Source organism: Lemur catta, chromosome 3 (genome assembly GCF_020740605.2).
Source record: "Lemur catta isolate mLemCat1 chromosome 3, mLemCat1.pri, whole genome shotgun sequence".
NCBI classification, from domain to species: domain Eukaryota; kingdom Metazoa; phylum Chordata; class Mammalia; order Primates; family Lemuridae; genus Lemur; species Lemur catta.
In genome coordinates this window covers 40,520,369-40,543,483 of record NC_059130.1, presented here as the reverse complement: position 1 = coordinate 40,543,483, position 23,115 = coordinate 40,520,369, and the positions used below count along the sequence as shown (strand labels likewise).

General features: G+C 40.0%; 1 protein-coding gene and 1 pseudogene across 1 annotated transcript; one reads left to right on the top strand and one right to left on the bottom strand.

Annotated features, from left to right (window-relative positions):
• The first annotated feature begins 438 nt into the window (after nucleotides 1-438).
• On the top strand, nucleotides 439-23,068 carry LOC123635282 (rab GTPase-activating protein 1-like). Its single transcript, XM_045547321.1, has 6 exons — nucleotides 439-730; nucleotides 8,531-8,635; nucleotides 11,950-12,033; nucleotides 15,633-15,704; nucleotides 20,447-20,644; nucleotides 21,665-23,068. Exons 1-6 carry the CDS (start codon nucleotides 650-652, stop codon nucleotides 21,815-21,817), a joined length of 693 nt encoding a protein of 230 aa, XP_045403277.1. The 5' UTR covers nucleotides 439-649; the 3' UTR covers nucleotides 21,818-23,068.
• On the bottom strand, nucleotides 3,160-4,710 carry LOC123634143 (annotated as a pseudogene).
• Nucleotides 23,069-23,115: the final 47 nt, after the last annotated feature.

Sequence of the window (23,115 nt, the reverse complement as noted above, 5' to 3'; positions counted from 1 at the left end):
CTTCATCATAAGGAGTATTGCTCTCACTAACACAAAATAGGTGTTCAGGAAGGTAAAAATATTCTTTCCTCAAAGAATAAAAATGTCAGTTTATAGCAAAGTCACAAACCCATGTATCTTGATTCTTAATTTAGTGCTCTTAAATATAATATACTCAATTAATTTGAACCCTGATCTGAAATGTCTGATGGTTTTTCCCCGTTTCATTCCTACTGTGTCTTGTGATTTCTCTTGAGGTCAAGCGTGGGACTGCTGTGCATGTTTTGAACAAAGAATTGCTTGTGTCTGTGTTCTAGGTCTGTATAAAAACATAACAGGATTGGGGGTATGTTTGAAAATTTTGCTCTTTGTGGCACATTTTTTATAATGATATTCCATCTGGAGCTTTAAGGGACAGCTGTAAGTGTCACTGGGTAGAGTACTGCATCGCACCGCTGGCTAAACTCACTGTTGTTTCCCAAACAGCAATCCTGCCTTCCTGTGCCACTTGCACCTTCTCCTTTTTATACCTTTGAAAGTTCACTTTGTTGCTGCTTGTTTTTCCTCACCAGTTCTGTCTGTTTCTGCTAGTGTGTCCAGGCATTAATGCCCACCTCTGGCTGTTACTATTTTTCTGCAGAGGGAGAACCGAAGACTACAGGAGGCCAGCATGAGGTTGGAACAAGAGAATGATGACCTCGCCCATGAACTAGTAACCAGCAAAATTGCTCTACGGAATGACCTGGATCAGGTAAACCTGTCTTTCACTAGGTGGGAATGACTTCCTCAAGGGCAAGGACCAAGTGCTCCCACCGTGGTCCCCCTAGGCATGCTTTGTTCTTGACTTGAGTGAGCTGTTTGATTGATGAATGGGCGGGTGGCATGTGGGAGGGGATTGCTTAGGCTGATTGGAGAGAGTGGGAAATACCAGCCTTTGAGAAAGGTTTGGGTCGTTCTCACATGGCATGTGTGACTTACTTTATCAGTACTTTTCCTAAACCAAGGGCTGCCAGCATAGTTACTTGAAAACGTCAGTCACCAAGAGCATACCAGTACTAATTCCACTCTAACAGTAGGCACCTTACTTTTTGTTCCAGGAAGAATTCTTGTCTGTAATAAACATGAAGTTTTATATGAGGTACTTACCTTAAGAGTTGGCTGGCTGGATTGGCAGGCATCATAGTGGCTAAGAGCCAGACTGCCTAGGTGTGAATCGTGGCACTGCTGCTTGTGAACCATGTGACTCTGGGCAGTTCTTAACTTGTCTATAGGAAGAAAAATGTGCCAACCTCATAGGGATGATATAAGGATTAAATAAAGTAAAGCACTTCAATAGTATGTGTTCAATAAATGTTAGCTGTTGCTGGGAAGACCTTAAATTGTTTAACTTTCCTTGTTCTTTCCACCAGTGCTGGCGGTCTCAGGACCTCCTGTTTTCTGTTGCTGGCATTTTCAGAGATAATTGGCAGTATGGAAGCAGTCTTGTGCAGATTTAAAATTGCCACTCTATTTTCTGACTTCTAAAGAGTAAATATTCCTGACAGATGGTACAGGGTCAGAAAAATTTAGACTCGGGCTGTTGAGCCTGTAAAAAACAGTCATTACCTGTGGTGTGACTATGCTTTGACAATATTTAAAATACAAACCCATTAATAATAGAAATCTGCTTAAATGTTCAAAACTGAAGGATGGCAGAAAATGGTCCCTCCCACAATCCTTTTCCCATATAAACAGCTAATTTTGCAGCTCAAAATTTTAACCACAGTAAGGTGTGAGATAAGACCATTGTTTTGGAAAATACTGCCAACAGAGAGAAGAGGGAGCTGAGGAGTCAGCACTAAACAGAGTTTGGAGAAAAACCCCAACTGTGTGGCTTGTAACAAAGGATATAGAAAGTAGAAAAAGCTGCCCAGAAAATGAATGATTTTTTTTTTTAAATTGTGGCCCTTTTAACCACAAACTCCACTCAGCCAGCCCAGAAGTGGTGTGAGAAATATGTGACTGAGAGAGGCAGAACCAAAGCAGATAGTGGGATCCCCAATCAATCAGGGCCAAACTCGGCCTGACCACACCTGCCATATTTTTGTATTAATGCAACTTTTGTGGTAAGTCAGCACTATAATGAAAGTCTTGGCTGCATGTTAGCTTTCTGAAACTCACACTTAATCCTGCCATTTTGAATCTTATCCATTAATAGTTTTCTTGAGCTGGCTACCTAAATGAAAACATTTTTAAACAGCTGGACTCAGTGGGGATGCTGTGAATTGAGCGAAGGGGAGTTTGAAAGTTGTTTGGGAAATGTAGTTGGTAGTGTATAATTTTCATAATTTTTCGTATTACATGGCTGGATACTTCCTGGACAGCCCTTGTATATTAAACCTTTAAGAGGCTTAAGCAAATAATAAAATTAAATTTTTACTGAGTATCTACTATGTGCCAAGCACTAATAGCAATTTATAAGCATTATCTCATTTAATCTCCGTAATGACTCCAGGAAGCAGGTATTATTTTAATCCCTCATTTTATAAATGAGGAAACTGACACATATACACTTTTTTGTGAGAAGTGTTAAATATTCTTTATTTGATATTACATATAAACTACACTAAAATGCCTTGCAGTAAATAAAAGGCAGCATTTTAGTATTAATAGATACATTTAATTAGATCAGCATAGTTAAGACCAAAAATATAAAGTAGACATTGCTACTTTATCTCCAGCCCTCACCTTTAACAGGCTAATGAAACAAATTAAAACGCCAGTGAGTCCTGCTTGGTTCTGAGATAGTGAAGGGATTTCCCTAGTATTTAAATATATTTACATAACCAGTTATATAAATCTGAATATAAAGCCAATCTTCCGTAGGTTTTGAGATAGCAATTTATCATCTTTGTGAAAAGTTGAACATTACTAATCAAGTGCAATCATATCTTTAGAGGGAGAAAATAAAATAGTGATAGCATTTACTGAATTAGAATTACTATCACAATTCAAAAAACTGATCATATTCATTTAACCACAAGCCAGTCTTAGTTATTATAAATCAGGACTGTCCAATAAAAATATTCTGTCACTCACTCATGATCTGAATTCTGGTGTATGAGATCAATTGAATTATGGTACACATAAAAAAGCCATGAGACATTTCTGTTTTGTAATAAATAAGGCAGTGGCCAGTCATTACTCATTAGTAGCTTTTTTGAGATAAGCTATCAAGTCTGCCCTTTCTGCCTTTTTCCTTATGCCAGTGAAGATCATTTTTGTTCCAGGGATGTAATTCTTGGGATTCTCCAAATACTCCGTGAATGTATCCTCTCCCCAGGTGATGCCTTTGTCCTTGTTGGCATCTGTGTAAGGGAATCCAGCAGCCTGACCTGTCTTTTCCCCAAGAGAGCGTGGAGACTTGGACCAGTCTTGTGTTTGCCTCCCTTCTCCAAGCTGTGGCACTGGCCACACTTCTGAACAAAAATCTTCTACCTTTCTCAGCATCACCCACGTTTAATTCTCTCTTTGGTTGCTAATGGTATGAAATTTCCCTGGCGGATGCTGGATGTCCCACTCTCTCTATGTGCTCTTAACTTGGAAAGCTATCCGAAAAATATAGAGATTTGGTAAAAAAATATATATACAGAGTTGTTTACTGCAGTGTTACTTATAAGAATAAAAAATAGAAATAACATATATGTCCACTAGTAGGGGAGAATGATGGTATGTCTATAAAATATCTTTTTGGAATAATTTTTTAAAACAATGGGAAGATAATGATATAGTATTTTTAAAAAACTATAAATTTGTCTGTAAACAGTAAACATTTATGATTTTTGCATCTAAATTGCAAGGGCTATTGGCTGGCAATGGGTCCCTATAGGAAAAGGGTCCAGAATATACCTAGATAAGGAAAAAGCCCATAGGAAATACATCAAAATATCACTATTGGGTATCCCTGGATGGTAAGATTAAATCTAGTTTTTATACTCATCTTTATATATATATATTTTCCAATTTATAGAAAGGCCTTAAATTAAAATGAGCACTATAACTTTTAATATGCATATTATGTATATGAATATAATATTAAATAATATGCATAACTTTAATTATCAGAAAAAATACTATTTTAAGAATCATTTCACAACTAAGAGAATCCTTTTTGTGAATCTGGAATAACTGCTATGATGGCAAATCCTCCAATAATTGATTATTGAGTACCTAGGTACTTCATGTGGGTACTAGATCAGTCCCTGATGATTCCATCATTCCTTCATTCCTTCTCTCCCTTCTTTCCTCCCTCTATACCTCTCTTTCCTTCTCTTTAAAAAAAAAAAATTAAGAAAGACTTGGATTCTGCCTTTTGGAGCTTACTATCTAGATGAAAGAATAAAAACTGCTGTTTCATGCATATCTCCTAACTTCTGAGTTTGCAATTTCTGCTCCAGCAGGGTTTATTTGCCTGTCAAAGAGCTGTCCCTCTAGTTTGGGTGTCCTGCCCCTCCTCGGGTCCTCAAGGAAAGGCATTAGCCTGAGAGTGAAGGTATGGCCTTTGTCTGCCTTTGCCCAGTTTGCCCACTACTTTCCATTCCCACTTTATCGAAATCAGATCTCTTAATTAAAAGAGCAAAATTTTGGCAAACGTTAAACAAACATGAAAGCAGATTTTATTTGAGATGATACGTAAGTAAACAAACACTAATTAGGTACTTTTAAAAATAAATCATTCCTTACCATTGTCATTTTAGTGCATGCTTCAGGCTTCCTGGGCACCAAAGGCTCTTCAGATTTTCTCTGTGACGGAGCTTTCTCTCCTGAGAACTCACTCCTTCAGACTCCTTACATGAAGTCTTCTCAGGGATTAGAAATAAAAAAAGGTACAACTCCATTTTAGCTTCTGTCAGGCCTTTCCTGTCCTTCCCTGTTCTCAAGGAACAAAAAGGAAGAGATACAATTAGTACTTTTGCTACAGCAAGTGTGACAGCAGGTGGTTCCGAGGACAAACCGAGCGGCACACGGAGAGTCGGAGAATCAAGGTTTATTCCCCAGTGGGCTCAGAGGGGTCTCGCCACCAAATTCTGAGCCCTGTCTACCCGATTTTTCCCACTTTTATTAAGTTGGGGTGGTTGGAGAGGTGAGGTCTCAGGTGGCTGAGATAATAGGTTAGTTGATGTATCAGGTAATAGTTTAGTATTATGTTGATGCACCAGGTAATAGGTTAGTTGCTGTGCCAGGTAATAGGTTTAGTGTTATGCTGATGCACCAGGTAACAGGTTAGTTGATGGGCCAGGTAATAGGTTAGTATTATGCTGATGCTGGTCTTCATGAGGGGTGGGGGTCTCAGGTGGCTGATGCGCCAAGTAATAGATGGGGGTTTTCCTCATCACTTTCCCACTGAAGATCACAGGTTGAGGTTAACTCTAAACATAGCAAGTTCTGTTACACCAGAAGCTACATGTTATAAGTGGCACATTGTTTTGTTTTGTTTTCAATTGAACAACAGGCGTGGCTAGTTTTTCAGAAATCATTTCTGAAAGATCCTCATCCTTGATGTTGCAGCCAAGTCTTTTGATCAGATTATCAGTTGATTCATAATTAAATCACACATGGCAACGCTTATTTCTCTCCATATAGGTTATAGGAGTCTTAGACTGCAATTAGAACTTTCATTATCAATAGGACATTATAAAATGTTGGTGAGTGATTAGAAGAGTTAATAATGACATTGTTCCTCTCAGTCTTCTTATCATGTTATGGTGAAGTTTTTATAACATGGATTCAAAGATAGAGTTTGAGTATCTGTTTAGTGTTATGTTCATTTAACATTGAAAATAATTTCTACTTAAGTGAGGTATAGTGTGCTTGGCTGCACAAAGATCCAGAAAACCATTTTTAGAGGGAAACCCAAGTTATTTCAGATCTGGTCCCATTTTGATGAACAGAAGAATTGCTCCTACTTCAATTCACAATTTAACATACAGGGGAAACTTTGGACGAAGCTTCTGGGAAAACTAGAGGCTCCCAGATAGGACCCACAGAACTGCTACACGTGTTGTATATAACAGTAGAAATGAGTGAATTGCCTTCTCTGGACCTAATGAAGACTGTTCAGCAGAAAATGTATAAATAAAAAAATAGGTCTTCTCAGCATAAATATTTAGGTGTTTGAAAAAATTTCCTCAGGGTGGCTAGGCGTGGTGGCTCATACCTGTAATCCTAGCACTCTGGGAGGCCAAGGCGGGAAGATCACTTGAGCTCAGGAGTTCAAGACCAGCCTGAGCAAAAGCAAGACCCCGTCTCTACTAAAAATAGAAAAATTAGCCGGGCATTGTGGCTCACGCCTGTAGTCCCAGCTACTCAGGAGGCTGAGGCAGGCAGATCCCTTGAGCCCAGGGGTTTGAGGTTGCTGTGAGCTAGGCTGATGCCACAGTTAACCCAGGCGACTGAGAGAGACTGTCTCAAAAAAAAAAAAAAGAAAGAAAGAAAAGAAAAGAAAAAGAAATTCCTCAGGGAAGCGTTTTTTTTTCCTCTTTTCTTACAGAGAGGTTTTCAAAACTGTAAAACAGCTAGATGTGCTGTAGGACTCAAGAAGCTTGTTACTGAATGTCAGTATAGCATTGACTATTTAAAAGTTTACAAAAGGCAAACATTTGAGATAACTCTTTTCAAGAGACCAAACCTTGAAAATATTTATTTCAGAGTGTCATGGTATATATTATAAAAAGATTATTCTCTTCACAAAGTGGAAATTGCTGGGGTTACTGTAGGAGGAGGTTTAGTTGTAGTCTTCTTTATTAGCAGGGCTCAGACGTTCTGGGGTAGAACTTAAATCAGTGGGCTACAGTTATAGGGAGATAGGTTTGGTTAGATTTTTAAGAACATTGAAATGATCAGTCCAGCTGCTCTTGAAATGCCACTGTATGACCATCTGTCAGGGACTCTGGGGAGAGTCTCCTTCCTTTGTGGACAGCAGTCTCAGTCATCTGGCTTGCAGCTCTACGATTGGAAGGTTTGAGCCTCTATAATATATTTAATTCATCAGATATCTTACAATTTATGAAAACTTAACTTGCAATGTATATTTTGCATTGCTGTGTAGATTTTCTCCCCTAAAATCTTATGCATCAGCACAAATTTTAGAATCGTAAGGACTTTTAAGGGACTTTTTCACCTTGGCTATCCAATAGTTCAAAATGCTCTGCAAACAGGGCTCTAAGCATTGGGCTGTGGGCCATCAGGAGCTAGAAGACGGTGAGAACAGAGCAGCTGGAATGCAGCGTCTCTGCAGTGGCCGGCAGACTGTGCTGGTCTGACCATCTGGATGTGTGGGAGAGATGGCAGAAGACGACAGATGGCCACCTGGCCAGTTTCCACCATTACTTGAATAAAGTTTTGCTGCTGTCAGCCCGGGATAGCCTCTTCAAATAAGCGCCTCTCCTCTGCATCTGGGTTTTCTCTGCTGATCATCCTGTGGCCCTCTGCTACCTCCACTCTACAGTCTGCTTCTCCAGAGACTTAGCCACATCCATTCGTTAACCAAATGCTTATGGAACACCTGCTCTGTACTTGGCACTGGGCATGGTGCTGGGATCTAGAGAGGATCAAAAGAGATATGGTTCCTCCCTCCTGGAGCTTCAAATCTAGGAAGTGAGACGAATCAGTCACACATGCAATGTGTCAGCACAGTGCTACCAAGGGAAATGGGAGCGGTTCAGACGGGGAAGCTGATTTGGATGGGGTGAGTGAGCAGGGCTCAGCATGCTTCCCTGCAATGTGAACCTGCAGCTCAGGCCTAAGGATGAGGTGGGAGCCTCAGAGTGTAAGATGGACAACATTAGCTAAGTGAAACATACTCAGAGTGCTTTCATAGTTAATTTTGACTCAGTGTCCAAGTTACAACCAGAGTGCTCTCTCTCTGAGTTCTTCTAGGCTGTTCTACAAATATGGTCTTTTCTTCCTGGATTCCTGGTCCATATTTCAGTTTTCCTCATGGCTCTCCCTGTAACAGGGTTTTGGGCATAATTTCTCCTTACTAAACTCACTGACATGTGAGTGGCCTTGTGGGCCAGTTTACCTCAACTGGCCCTTGAATTTCTCACCTGACTGTTGTCCACGGATCAGCCTGTCCGCTTCTCCTCTCAGAATCCACCCCCATGCACCACCAGTTAGAAGGTTCTCTGTGAGGCTCCCCCCTTCATCAGCTCCATCTGCACAGAGCGAATGCTGTTGTGACATCTAAACATGAGAGAGAAGCGTTTGGAAAGAGCATGGGCTTTGATGTTATTCAAATTTGAATTATCATCATGACTTTGATATTAGATGTGTGACCCCAGACAGTTTAGTTGGTCTTCCAAACCTCACTGCCATTATCTGTAAAATCATTGTTGTTGTGAAGATTAGAAATAATGTGTGCCAAGTTCCTGGCACGTAGCTGGCATTCAGTGCAAGCCACAACCCCCTAGGTGAGCTAGGAGGGGGAAGAATAACTGGAGATTGGGTTTGAAGAAAGTATAGACACAATTTCTTCACCTTCTTTATGACTCTGATGCACGCTGATTTGCAGGCAGAAGACAAGGCAGATGTGTTGAATAAGGAGCTCCTTTTGACCAAACAGAGGCTGGTGGAGACTGAAGAAGAGAAGAGAAAGCAAGAGGAAGAGACTGCCCAGGTAAACGGCATGTGGGCTTTTCCCTACACAGGTACAGGGGTAGGGAGTTGATTAATATTATAAAAAAAGAAGTAAAATTAAACTTATTTTAAATCAAGGGTGATGTTGAAGCAGTAAATGTAAGTTGTTGAGTCTACTTACTCAACATTTTTGTTTGACATTTTTGACATTTCTTTTGAAGGGTGTAAGAAGAAGAAGCAGTGTTTCTACCCTTGAACAGCTTTTAGGAATTTGCCTTTACTGAGATGTCTAGCAGGAGTGTTGAGTTTTCTCTAAGTTTAGTAACTTGAAATTATGATCCAAGAGCTTTGACGAATCTACAAATTTCATGCCGTATCTCCAAGACAATTGACTGCTCTGAAGTAGTTTATGAGCACTGTTAAACCGGAAGCCTACAGAGATCTCTGCTGGGAGTTGCCACACAGCCTCTGCCTCAGACAGTCACGCCTCATTTTCCTGATTCGTGCCTGAAGGCGTGTCAACAGTCCTGGCAAAGCTCCCAACCTATTTCCTCGGGGGAATATAAAGAAACTCTTTGGGGGCCGGGCTCGGTGGCTCACGCCTGTAATCCTAGCACCCTGAGAGGCCGAGGCAGGCGGATCACTCGAGGTCAGGAGTTTGAGACCAGCCTGAGCAAGAGCGAGACCCCGTCTCTACTAAAAATAGAAAGAAATTATCTGGCCAACTAAAATATATATAGAAAAACTCAGCTGGGCATGGTGGCGCATGCCTATAGTACCAGCTACTCGGGAGGCTGAGGCAGAAGGATCGCTTAAGCCCAGGAGTTTGAGGTTGCTGTGAGCTAGGCTGACGCCACGGCACTCACTCTAGCCTGGGCAAACAGAGCAAGACTCTGTCTCAAAAAAAAAAAAAAAAACAAACTCTTTGGGAACCAGCCTTGAAATTAGCACCCCACACTCTTCGTGTGAGCTGTAAGGCCAGTAAGCAGAAGATGCCACCATTGCAGAGGAGTGCAGGGTTGGGGCAGAGGGTCCTCTCCGCCTCGGCGGTTGAAGCTGCATCTTCACTAGGGAAGAACAGGCTGCTTCACCAATGTCCCCCACCCGTGGGTCCTGGCCAGGGGGAGAAATAGATGAGATTACGGTTCCATTTTCCTCTCAAACAATTGAAGTCCACTGCCAAGAACTTGTCTGAATTTTACTAATATAACTAACTTTTAAAGTGAGACAACTTCTTCAATCATGATTAACTTATTTTAATGACTCTCATTCTGAGACATCAGTAATACTGAATATAAAACAGAGCATAGAGCATTTCAAAGACCCACATCCGAGCAAGTAGAAAAAAGCTCCAGTAAGGTTACCTGTAGAGGAATGTGTTATTTAGCACCTTCCAGGATTTATAAAAAGTGTTCCATGATGAAACCCCTCCTTGAAATCTGTTGAAATGAGTCTTTTGGCATTTTTTTTTCTACCTGCTCAGAATTTTTTAGGGCCTGATTACCCAGTTCGTAGATTATTAGGCCTCTTGATGGGTTTTGTTTTTTTCTTTACCTCCTGCCTTCTGTGGGCCACTTCAGTATTTTAGGTAAGGAATAAAGTTTTTGGTGAATGAGTTTAACCCATGTTCTACCTGCTCCAGGGTTCCAAAGACATATACTAGCCCTTGGATAATTGATCCCTAAAATGGGAAGGAATGTGACATTTGAGTACTCACCTAGTGTGTGGCAAGAACAAAGCAAGATGCTTTGTATTCTCCACTCCACCCCCCACCCAGGCGTGCCTGCGTGTGTGCATGTGTCTGTCTGTCTCTCTAACCTGTTTTAGTCATTATAGTACTTTTGTGAGATAGAGATTATTCTCGTTTTCAGGTGAGGAAACTATGGCTGAGAGAAATTTAGTGATACTTGCTCAAAGCCCTTCAGCTAAGTTTGTCCGAAAGTCAATGAGACCTTATCACAGGGAGGTTATTTTTCAAGTCCTTAAATTATATCAGATCAAGAATAGAGATTAACGTAAATAATTAAGTGTGAATCAGTATAACCTACAAATTCTTTTAGAATTTTAGAATCTAGCAGATATCAAGAAATTCAGAAATCTCCTGCTGAGGAATCTAGTCATAAATGGCAATAATTTGTAAATTAACAAGTACAGAGTATACTCCATTAGTAATTTGGGATGCTGTGGTGCAAAATGCATCTCTTTATTCTGATTATGTACTTAAAGATTAAGCAGAGTTGTTACTTGTTTGTTTGACTATTTGTCCCAAACAGAATGCAGAATTGAATTTTTTTCTTTTTATCTGATAGCGCCTGATCCTTTTCATCACCCCAACCTTGCCCTGTACCTAGAATTCTAGAGCTGCTGGGCTACAGAAATAACTGTGGTTTTCAGTATAGCATTCATAATTGAGCTTTTCAGGGATGGTAACAAGTACTTGCATTGTGTGTCACTTCACCTTCTTCGAAAGGCACTGTTTCTTTAGTCCCTGAATCTCCTTCTCAAGAGCTCCCATCTTCCTCCATCTCTTTTGACTCCAGCCCCCAAAGCCTCTTGTTCCTGCCATCAGAGAGGTACCAGCAGTAATAGTAGGGGACTATGAATAAGAAAGCCTGAAACATCTTTTTTAGTAATTTATAATACAGCATCAAGAGTAACAAATTTAGCATGCGGTGTTGCCTTGATGTTTTGTTTTAGACTCTTGTAAGGATGAAGATAATGTCTAAATGGACACTTATTTAGCAATATGTTTATTTTATTTATTTTATTTTTTTTGAGACAGAGTCTCGCTCTGTTGCCTGGGCTAGAGTGCCGTGGCATCAAGCTCACAGCAACCTCAAACTCCTGGGCTTAAGCGATCCTTCTGCCTCAGCCTCCCGAGTAGCTGGGACTACAGGCATGTGCCACCATGCCCGGCTAATTTTTTTCTATATATATTTTTAGCTGTCCAGATAATTTCTTTCTATTTTTAGTAGAGACAGGTCTCGCTCTTGCTCAGGCTGGTCTTGACCTCCTGACCTCAAGCGATCCACCTGCCTCAGCCTCCCAGAGTGCTAGGATTACAGGCGTGAGCCACCGTGCCCGGCCTAGCGATTTGTTTAGAAGTAGCAAACATTTTTATGATACATTTGCTCACATGTCTTATATTTTACCAGAAAGAAAGTAGGATTTCTGCATCTCTGGAGATGATTGGGTTTTTCAAATTATCAAGATGTAGTTGCAATGAAGAAAATTTACATAGATGTAGTTGTTACCATTGTCATTGACTATGATTCAGGGAGACTTGACTATAGATGTTTGTGAAAATTTATTAAGATTTTGGCTGAATCCTAACGTTTCTCACGCTCTTTCTAGCTAAAAGAAGTCTTCAGAAAACAGCTTGAGAAAGCAGAGTATGAAATAAAGAAGACTACAGCTATCATTGCTGAGTATAAACAGGTAATGTGCCACGGTGGCACACAGTGCTAGTTACAGTTTTTTGCTATAAAAGTAACTATTTTTTGTTGTTGTCTTTCTTTGGGGAGAAAACATATCTTTGTTTCTAGAGTTTTCAGAACAGTTTTCCAGATTAAAGTTAGTGGCTCACTCTCTGCTTTGAAATCCAGTGGTTAGACATACTTGCATACTTGCTGGTAACTTGTTTGGTCTAACTGACCAAAACAATCTATTGGTTGTTTACAATGCTTGGTAGACTTAGAGGAATAGGATGTGTCCTTTGCTGTCACAGTACAGAATGTGGGCATTCTTTTCCCCACATGGCTATGTGGCCTTACCCACTGCAGGCCAACACCAGCAGAAAGCTTTCTATTGTTAACCTTAAAATGCTCTTTTAACAGAGAGCTTACTCTCCTTGAGGATGTTTCTGGCCCCGTTACCAGAGTAGTCACAGAAAGCCCTCATTCCAGCTCCGATGGCATCTTCCTGTTCTCCTGTTGGCTAGGCATGGCAAGGGGTCCTCTCACTGCTGAGAGACCCTGAGTGGACTGTTCAAGTTCCAGGTTTCCAGAATTAATTAAGACACCATATGCCATCTTCTGACCCAGGGAGTTCCCTGGGGTCTTCTACCTCACGTAGGACTTAGAAGTCTGATACTTACTGCTTTCTTTTAAATGTGTTTTTCTGCTTTCAAATGAAATTTATGTCCTTGTAGAAAACCAAAATATAGCAGAAAAGCACAAAGAAAACAACCTCGCCTTAATCTTTATTAACTAGAGATAATCATTGTAATGTGTTGAGTATGCATTGTTGCTGTATAAATTAATGGTACATAAATAAATTTATAGTATCTATAAATAGGATGATTGTATTATTCTCCCTATTTTTTGGAACTAGGCTTAGTTCACTTAATATATTATGAACATCTTTCTATAAGGAGTCATCATATTTATGAAAGATTGCATAGAAATAAGACATCAGAGCTATCTTACTCTCCTATGATAATAAGCATATGTCTATTTAATGCCTGTTACCTGTGAGGCTTCATATTTTGGCAGACAAAAAGATGAATTAATTCAATTCTTTCCCCCAGAAGCTTATCTTATAATGTAGAAGATAATAACCTATATATAAATAAGAGAAAAGGGAACTTATTACGTGTGGGAAATGAAGAAACCCTTCCTGGAGAAGGAATGATTTGATCTGTGCTTCAAAGGCCAGGTGAGACTTGGCTATGTGGAGACTGAGAAGGAAAGGATGAAAGTGGTGGAAGGAGGGAACAGCATGTGCAAAGGCATGGAGGTATATTAGTGAACATAAAAATAAAGTTAGTAAGAGATCAAGTACAGAAGAGAAGCAAACATACGTTGGAGATCAGATCAAGGAAGGTCTTCAGGGCTGGGCTGAGGAGTTTGCGTTTTATTTTGATTGTACTAGGATTTTTTGAACAGGAAAGTGACATAATCAGGGAAATATTATTGGCACTAATCTGTCCCAGTGAGAAATGTGAAACCAAGTGGAGAGATCCACAGGTAAGTACATAGACCAGTTAAGAGGCTAATACTGAAGTCCAAGTCAGAAGAAACAGGTGCCTGAACTAAATAACTAATAATGGAAATGAACAATAAGGAGACACAAAAGATAGTCATTTTTTTTTGCCAGGTGGAGTGGCATGCATCTGTAAACCCCAGCTACTCAGGAAACAAAAATAGAAAAAGATAGTCATTTTTTTGTTGTTGTTAAAAAAGGGAAAACATTGAAGCTGATCCTGAGATTCTGAATTTGGTCGACTAGAAGAAAGGCTGGTTAGACACTAACCAATACAAGGAACATTAAAACCACGTGCAGTGGAACTTGCCATCATTGCAGATGCATTTTGTTCATAGCCACATTACGCCATGGGTGGCCGCCATATGCGGCCAACAGTAATCCTCGGGACTATTTTTGAATATCACCTGGCAAGCACTTCAAGCAATGTAAAAGGCAACACACCTATCTGTTTGAAGATAATTAGGATGTGAAACATAATCTAAATGTATTCTGTATTTGGAATTGGCTCTTGTTGGCTATATTTCAGAATGTTTTGGTTTATTTAAAAGAGTTTATGGTTTGCAAAATATGTCAGGGTGATCTTTCCTTTTTTTTTTTTTTTGAGACAGAGTCTTGCTCTGTCACCCTAGCTAGAGTACAGTGGTGTCATCATAGCTCACTGCAACCTCAAATTCCTGGGCTCACGTGATCCTTCTGTCTTAGCCTCCCAAGTAGCTGGGAGTACAGGCATGTGCCACCATGCCCGGCTAATTTTTTCTATTTTTAATAGAGACAGGGTCTCACTCTTGCTCAGGCTGGTCTCCAACTCCTGAGCTCAAGTGATCCACCCGCCTCGGCCTCCCCAAGGCATGAGCCATGGTGCCTGGCCTGATCTCTTCCTTTTTACGTCGGTCCAGTCCTAACTGTTCCCCAGGTTTGGCTCTGGAGAAACTGGAAACCACACTCAAAAAGCAAGCCCTGGTCTCCAGAGCTATTTTTGAGTAGACTGGGATTTTCTAAAATGTCTGTTTTGACAATAGAGGTAGACCATATAGTTTTTAGCCCACATTGTACTTAAAAATTTGATATCCCCTAATTTTCATTCATTTTTTAGAAGAATTTTTTTAATAAGAATCTTTTATTTACATGTTAGAAAAAAATTTATATTTACATTTTTTAATAAGAATCTTTTATTTATCTAAAATGTAAATAATTCTTATTTCAGTCAATGGAGTTTAACATCCAATATTTATTTAAACAGATTTTTTTCCTTTGAAAGCACTTATTTCTACCTGTGTCTAATACTTGGTAGCATCTTATTTCAGAATCATAATAATAATAATGGATTTTATTTCATGAGTACTTACTATTGGCCAGGTGCTATACTAAACCCTTTACATACATTTTTTTTCAACATAGTACTTTTTAATATTGAGGAAACTGAGTCTTAGAATGATTAATAAATTTGCTCAAGGTCACAAAGCTATAAAGAAGTACAATTGGACTAGCATTAAACTCACATTTGACTCTAGTACCCAAACTTTTAACTTCTATGTTATGTTGCCAAACCACTTAATAAGAGTTTTAGTCTATTATTTTCTGGTCATTTTAACTTTGTTTTATTCACTCATCATTTCTTAAGGAAAATTTTGTGATTGTAAACAGACACTCTTTCTGTGGCTATAGACAGATATTTCCAGTTCAGAATCGTTTTGATCAGTTTCCAGAATAGTACCTTGTACAAAGTAGATACTCAGCAACAATTCTATATAGATTGATTCCAAAGCAAGACCAGGAATTCACTGGAACCAGTCATGGAAGGCTAGTGACAGAAAGAAACCAAATCTACCCCATGTATGTTTCTACTAATTAAGATAGAGTTGTGCTTTACACATGGAACTCTCAGGCTTTCTGCTGCTCATTTCAGAAATAACTGGTATTGGTAGTGCTCTTCATTTGCAGAATTCCTTCTAGGATCTGATATGCTAGAGTAATATATGAATTGATAAATAGTTATGTGTACATGCTGCAAGAATTCTTCTGTTTTCTAGTAAAAACTCTCTTTCCCTTAGATCTGTTCCCAGTTAAGTACCAGGCTGGAGAAACAGCAAGCAGCCAGCAAGGAGGAGCTGGAAGCAGTAAAGGTAAGGAGGAGAAGAGCTCTCTGATACACTTTCTTCCAAAGACACACAGACTTGTGAGTGCCTGAAGGGACCACCAGCACCAGCACCAACACCACCACCTAAAGGATTTAGGGATTTGGTGGAATACTAATACCCCTTTTCTGACCCAAGTGTGACCATCTTCCCTGCCAGCTGAAAGGTTATGATGCTCCCATACATCATATGGGCTGTCAGAGGCAGGTAGCAGCAAAAGAGGTAGGATTTGAGCATTGTCACAAGAGTTCCCTAAGCCACGGAGCTTTGGAGGAGCCACGTAGTTTTGCAGGTTGGTGTGAACCTGAGAGCCCTCAGCAGCCATCTGACTGTGCCTGAATTGATGTGGCTTCAGCTTGGGGCGCAGTGGAATCATCTCATTACTCTTGTTAACAGTAAATCTCGTGGCTACATAGAACTGGGCTGGAAAAACACATGTTGAGTGACTGATTCTTCTACCAAATTATTAGAGGTTTATTTTTAAAGAAAACCTGTAGCATTTATTTATATGCTGCCCCTGGTGGTAAAATTCATTATGTTGACACTATTTGAAAAAAGTAATTGCTTATTCTATAGAAACAATGGTAAAACCAAATGGATTGGTATTTTTTTTGTTTGTTTTTTTGTTTTTTGAGTCAGAGTCTTTCTCTGTGGCCCTGGCTAGTGGCGTCATCATCATAGCTCACAGCAACCTCAAACTCCTGGGCTCAAGCAATCCTCCTGCCTCAGCCTCCTGAGTAGCTGGGACTACAGGCATGCGGCACAATGCCTAGCTAATTTTTCTATTTTTTGTAGAAACAGGGTCTTGCTCTTGCTCAGGCTGGTCTTAAACTCCTGAGCGCTAGCAACCCTCCTGCCTCAGCCTCCCAGAGTGCTAGGATTATAGGCGTGAGCCACTGTGCCCAGCTGGATTGGTATTTTGAAGAAGAAATGTTGGCACAGCCGACTCTTGACACCAGTATTAAAGAAACCTGAAGGCCGGGCGCGGTGGCTCACGCCTGTAATCCTAGCACTCTGGGAGGCCGAGGCGGGTGGATCGCTCGAGGTCAGGAGTTCAAGACCAGCCTGAGCAAGAGTGAGACCCCGTCTCTACTAAAAATAGAAAGAAATTATCTGCCCAACTAAAATATATATATAAAAAAAAAAAAAAAATTAGCCGGGCATGGTGGCACATGCCTGTAGTCCCAGCTACTCGGGAGGCTGAGGCAGTAGGATTGCTTGAGCCCAGGAGTCTGAGGTTGCTGTGAGCTAGGCTGACGCCACGGCACTCACTCTAGCCCGGGCAACAAAGCGACACTCTGTCTCAAAAAAAAAAAAAAAAAAGAAACCTGAAATCATCCTATTTGAATATATTCAGGTTTCATACTAGTAAATAAATGTGTTGTAAGCAATTTAGCATATAATTTAACAACTTTGAAAGCATATTTATCCTTTCTAAGTTTCATCTTCTGCAAAATAGAGATAACATTACCTGCCTCATGAGATCATTTTGAAGGTTAAGATAACGTATATAAAGTGTTTAGATTGGTACCTGACATATAAGACCTTGTATTCAAAAAGTGTTTTTTGCTTATTCTACAAAACATCAATCTGAATTTATTGGAGAATATATGGTTGGTGGTCTCCTCTCCAAACCTGCTCAAATTTTGGGTTCATATCTCCCCTCTCTGGTCTACCTTTGTACTTCCTTCTAGATAGCATTTATCACTCATTGTACATTATAGGCACACTGGCCAAGATTTAGCTGATGAAATCTTTTGGCATAAAAGTGTTAACTATCCTGAACTGAAATCTTTATGGAAATAGAAAAGAAACAAGCATTATACTGATCACTTAATAAAGGTTTTATTGAGCATCTACTGTGTGTACCGCTATTAGGCTGCCATTCTGTTATAGAAATTACACGTGAAAAAGAGTTTAAAATTTCCCTGTAGGACAAGTTTCATACACATGCACATGAAACATTTAGGAAAACAGTTCAAGAGTGCTGAGTTGGATCACACTGACAATCAGAGTTGTAAAGAAAGCAAAATCAAGAGCTACAGACCAAAGAAGGCTTTATGGAGGAAATAGGACTAAAGCAGGATGGGTAAAATTTAGTTAGAAGGATTTTAAAAGGACATTCTCGAAGAAACAATGTGAGTGAAGACCTAGACATAGGAATGAGCATTTCAATGTCTCATTATGGAGACTGATGTAATTAGAATATGTATTAAAGAACAGAGGAAAATATTGGATAAGTAGATAGAACTACCTCATGAAAGGCCATGATGTTCAGGAAGAGGACTATAAATTTGTTTTAGCCAGAATCAAGAACAGCTAACATTTATTAAACTCTTACTACATGCACTGTCCTAAGGCTTTATGTGTATTATCCATTTAACCCTACAACTATCTTTGAACATGGACACTATTGTATCTTCTTTTTTACTGATGATGAGGCCCAAAACAGGTAATTCATTTGGTCAAGGTTACACAGCTGGTAGAAGCAGGCTTTGAACCCAAGGAGTCAGACGCTAATGTCCATACTCTTAGCCATTCTAGTATACCACCTCCCCTTTCTCCAGTGCTGCTTCCTCTTCATCTCATTTGGTTTGATGTGACAGCTTTTGGATTTTCCAGTTTCCTCTAACAACCTTCCTCTACCACTGTCGCCCCTCCAGTTCATCCTCTACTCTAATCAGAATGAGTGTTCCTAAATATAAATTAGACTATATGACTCTGTATGTGTCACTTTAGAATTAGATTTGCCACATATAGGAATCCCAAAATAACATGGGTTTAAACAAAAGGTGTTGATTTTTTCATGTAAAAACAGTCCAGGACTAGACAGGTAGATCCTTGGTGTCATCAGTGACCCAAGCTCATCAATCATTAGTGACCCACATCCTCAGCATAGACTTCTATCCTCAAAGGTCACCTAAAAACCAAACCTGTCAATGGGAGTTTCCATTATCACACACCACACGCCATGGCAGAATTTTAGGCCCTAAGGAGATGCAAAGATATAAGGGCTTCATTCCAGCTCAGTGAGCTCTTTCTAGGTGGCCTTCCTAGAAGTTCCACACCACATTTCTGCTTACATTAGGAACTTAATTTCATGACCATACCTAGCTTTGAGGGAACTGGGAAATGTCACTGTTTATCTAGACACATTGCCAGCTCAAATAAATTCAGGGTTCTGTGACTAAGGAAGAAGGAGGGATGGGTGTTGGGTGGGAGTCCAGCAGTAGCCTCCACGTTAGTGCGGCCGCCAGACTGCAGCTCCCTGCAGCTCATTGTTCTGTCCTCGACATGTAGCACAAGGCTTGGTGGAGTGAAACAATAAATTTCCTATAGGATAAAATCAGGATTTAGTAGCATGGTACTTAAGGACTTTGATGACCTGGCCACAGAGAAATCTTCACCTCACTTCTTACCTCTCACTCTTCATCACTTACTTTCTGCTAGAGCCATTTTAAATTCCTTGACATTCTCTGAAGGAGGTGTCATGTCTGTGCATATGACATTGTTCTGTCTGCTTAAATGTCACCGCTCTTGTGAGATCAATCTGTTCCTTCACATGGTTCAACCTGATAAAGTTGCTCACTCAGCTTGGTAAACTTTTGATGATTTAAGCTACTTGATTAATATTTTATTTAGTCAACAATAAATATTGAACAAATATTTACAGTGTGCCTAAACTGGGCTAATTATTCACATAGGTTCTTAAGTAAGAGAGTGATGAGCTATTTTTAAAGTATCTAATGAATATGAATCCAGCAGAAATATGAAGAGTGGATTATGGATGGGATAAGAAAGAAGCCGGTGTGGACTGAGAGGGTGACTCTTAGGGATTCAGGCCGACATGGGAAGAGTTTGGACATGTCAGATGAAGAAGTTAATGATCAGCTGGACATGGGATAAAGGAGAAGCTAATGAAAAGATGACACCCAAGTCTTCAGACCTAGATGGTGGAGACATGCACAGAGACACAAAGTGTGGTGGAGGGTTGCTTTATATGCACGTGAAGAGAAGTGTATGGTTATGGTTATGGATGTACTGAGCTTGTAACAGGACAGCAAAACAGAAATTGTGTGTAGTATCTTTTATCTCTAGTAAATTACTTTTGAAGATATTTTAAGAAAACAACACTATTGTCTTTGAAGGAGTTATTGTTCAGTGCTGTGTGCTTGATTGGCAATCCCAGCATGTGACAGAGTTACTTTTATTACTTAATCAATAATGATCATCAGTGCTTAAAACTGAACAACAGGACATGGACTTTGTTGCAAGGGTAGCTTCAGGTTAGTTGTGATGACCTTCCTCAGTCTACCATAGGCAGGTTCCTCAATCTCTGAGTTTCTTCCTTTATAAACTGGGGATGATAATAGTGCTTGCTTTTGTAGCTGCTCTAGGATTAAATGAAATACAGCAAGTAAAGCATATGGCACGGGGCTCGGCATGTAGCAAGAGCAAGGACAGCACAAAATTTCTAGAGTACATTTCAATGCGATGTTGTCATACTTTCCATTCCTAGGATATTTCTATAGATACCTTAAGGAAAAAGGAGCACCTGTCTTAGCGAGTTGGGTCTTGGGCTGACTGTAACCATTTTGGTTACAGCACAAGAAAAATAATTATTTTATGGCAATAAGCAGTGTCTTAAAACGAAAGCATATAGTGTTTCAGGAAGTGATTTAGCCTATGAAATACAGTTTGATGTTGGTTATCTCTTTTGGACATTCTAGGGTAAAATGATGGCATGCAAACACTGCAGTGACATTTTCAGCAAGGAGGGTGCTGTGAAACTAGCAACTGTAAGCAGAGAGGACCAGGGAATTGAAACGGACGATGAGAAGGACTCGCTCAAGAAGCAGCTGAGGGAGATGGAGCTGGAACTGGCACAAACCAAACTGCAGTTGGTGGAAGCCAAGTGTAAAATCCAGGTTGGTGATTTGATAAAAGAACATCAAGAAAAAATAAACAGTGCTCCAGGATGCTCTAGTGGTTTAGAATATACCTATCTAGGTCAGAATCATAAGATGCTTGATGAATACATTTTCTATCCACTAATGTGTCCCGCACAATCACTTTTTCTATCATATATTTTTAACACTGGTATAAACAAATACATAATTTAAAATGAAATTTTAATAATTAAAATTATATTTTGTGAAAACTTAGGCAGGCATATTCTTTTTTCATTTACCCTGAGGTTTTTCACTAGGGTCCCTTTTCATTGAATTTGTTCACTTTGGTAGCTGATCGTGAAAATGAAAAGCCAAACCCTCTCTGCTATCCCACCCTGACCATTGAACGTTGGCTAACACCATTCCTTTCTTTGGAACTTCTTTTTATCTTTTGCTGATTTTGCGAAATCCGTTTCCCTATTATCTCTCTCCATATTGGTGGATAACACAATTAGAAAAATAGTCTTGGCTTGTGATGGAGTCTTCTCCATTTTGTTTTCACCAGTGATCCTTACCCACGGCCATGTCCTGCCATGGCACCAACCTACATCACACTCGAGATCCTCAACCATGTGTCTGCTCTGGACCTTGTGCGTTCTCAGGGGCAAAGTCCTTGTCTTTGGAACTGGAACTCATTCATGCTTACAGTATCAGTAAAAACTCCATCCCTCCATTTGTTTACATGCATTTGTGGTTTTAAACATGTTATCTAGAGTTGTAACCTAAACCTAAATTTGGACTCAAATTGCAGGGGAGGGGGGAAAGAATAAAATGAGGCTTCATTTCACTCAGAGAATGCACAGATTCTGATTTTTAGTGGTAACTCTTTTAACTCTAAACTTTTTCCTTGGATTAAGAAGCCCATTAAATCTTCCTGGGTTTTGTGGGAGGAAAACTGGCTACATAGACCTGGGAATTCCAAAAATCTGTACTCTAATTTTTTTTGGCATAAAGAAAACATTTATATAACTCAGATGATTTTCTTTCTTTAATTAGGAACTTGAACATCAGAGAGGAGCCCTTATGAATGAAATCCAAGCTGCAAAAAACTCTTGGTTTAGCAAAACCCTGAACTCTATTAAAACAGCCACAGGCACCCAGCCCCTGCAGCCACCACAGGCCGCCCAGCCACCCAAGGAGAGCACATAGTTCCAGCCTCATCCAAGTACCAAGAGCACAATGATCAAAGCAGCGGAAACCCAGGAGGATTCTTCCTGGTGTCCCTTTGAAGGAAAGTCAAGGAGGCCAGAAAGCAAGCCAGAATCTTCAGTAGCTCTCACTCTTTCTTGTATGACACTTTTCAAAGGGATGTTGTTTAAACTGGCCAGTTTTATGTTGAATACCTATTTTCCGGCTTCTTCATGGAAGGCCGTGTTCAGATCCATCCTAGTATTACACATTATTTTAAATGCCTGATGTTTAGCTGGAAATAAGTAATTCAAAACTAAATGCTTTTTATTTAGAACTAATTATTCATAATTATTTTATCTTACATAAAAATGGAGACATCTATTATTCCAAGATTGAAGTGATGGGAAGATGTTTGTCACAGAAAAAAAAAAATTAAAATGTAAACCTCTTAATTTTTCAGGATTTGTTTAGTGGGGCCAGTGTGGGGCCAGTCACGACCACTGTCGGGTTTCCACCCGAAAATGGTTCCCAAGGTAGCTGTGATCCTGTCTGCAGAACGGACCAGGCATTGAACAGCACCTAAAGATAACTGGTTTGTTTTCATTTTTTGTTGGGCACATCTGGGAATGAAGTGCCCAGAACTGTGGAGCAGATGGGCTATCAGGAATACACACCAAGTAAGTGGGACTGAGGCTTTGATAATGCAGGATAGAATCATCTGGGCTCTGACACCCTAACAGATCCTTTTAAGAACGCCACATGGGACTTGCATGTTCCTAAGTATGCCTAATATGAACACAGATGTGACTTCTGGCAAGTGTAAAGTTAGAGGTGGATATTGCAACTTGCAGACTTAGGGAACCTTCCCCAGAGAAGCCTAGAAAGGTCCAGTTTCAGCCATTGTGCTTGGCGTGAATACAGAACCAGCGACAGAGTATTCCATTTAATGTTGACATGTACTTGCTAAGGAAGCACTAATATACTGTCACTTTGTTAAAGGCCATACTATTGAAATGGGAAATAGAGGTCAGCTTCACATAATCTTAGTTTAACGTTGGGCAACTTTTCTTGATTTCTGTAGCTCCCTAAAAATGTGGCATTGGTACCTGTAGATAAAAAGATATAAATGCATTTGTAACATTTTGATTGAATATAAAACCTTTATAGAAATGCTTGTCTCACAGAAAGGTAAAAAGCTATTGTTTAAAAATTGGTGGATGGCCGGGCGCGGTGGCTCACGCCTGTAATCCTAGCCCTCTGGGAGGCCGAGGCGGGTGGATTGCTAGAGGTCAGGAGTTCGAGACCAGCCTGAGCGA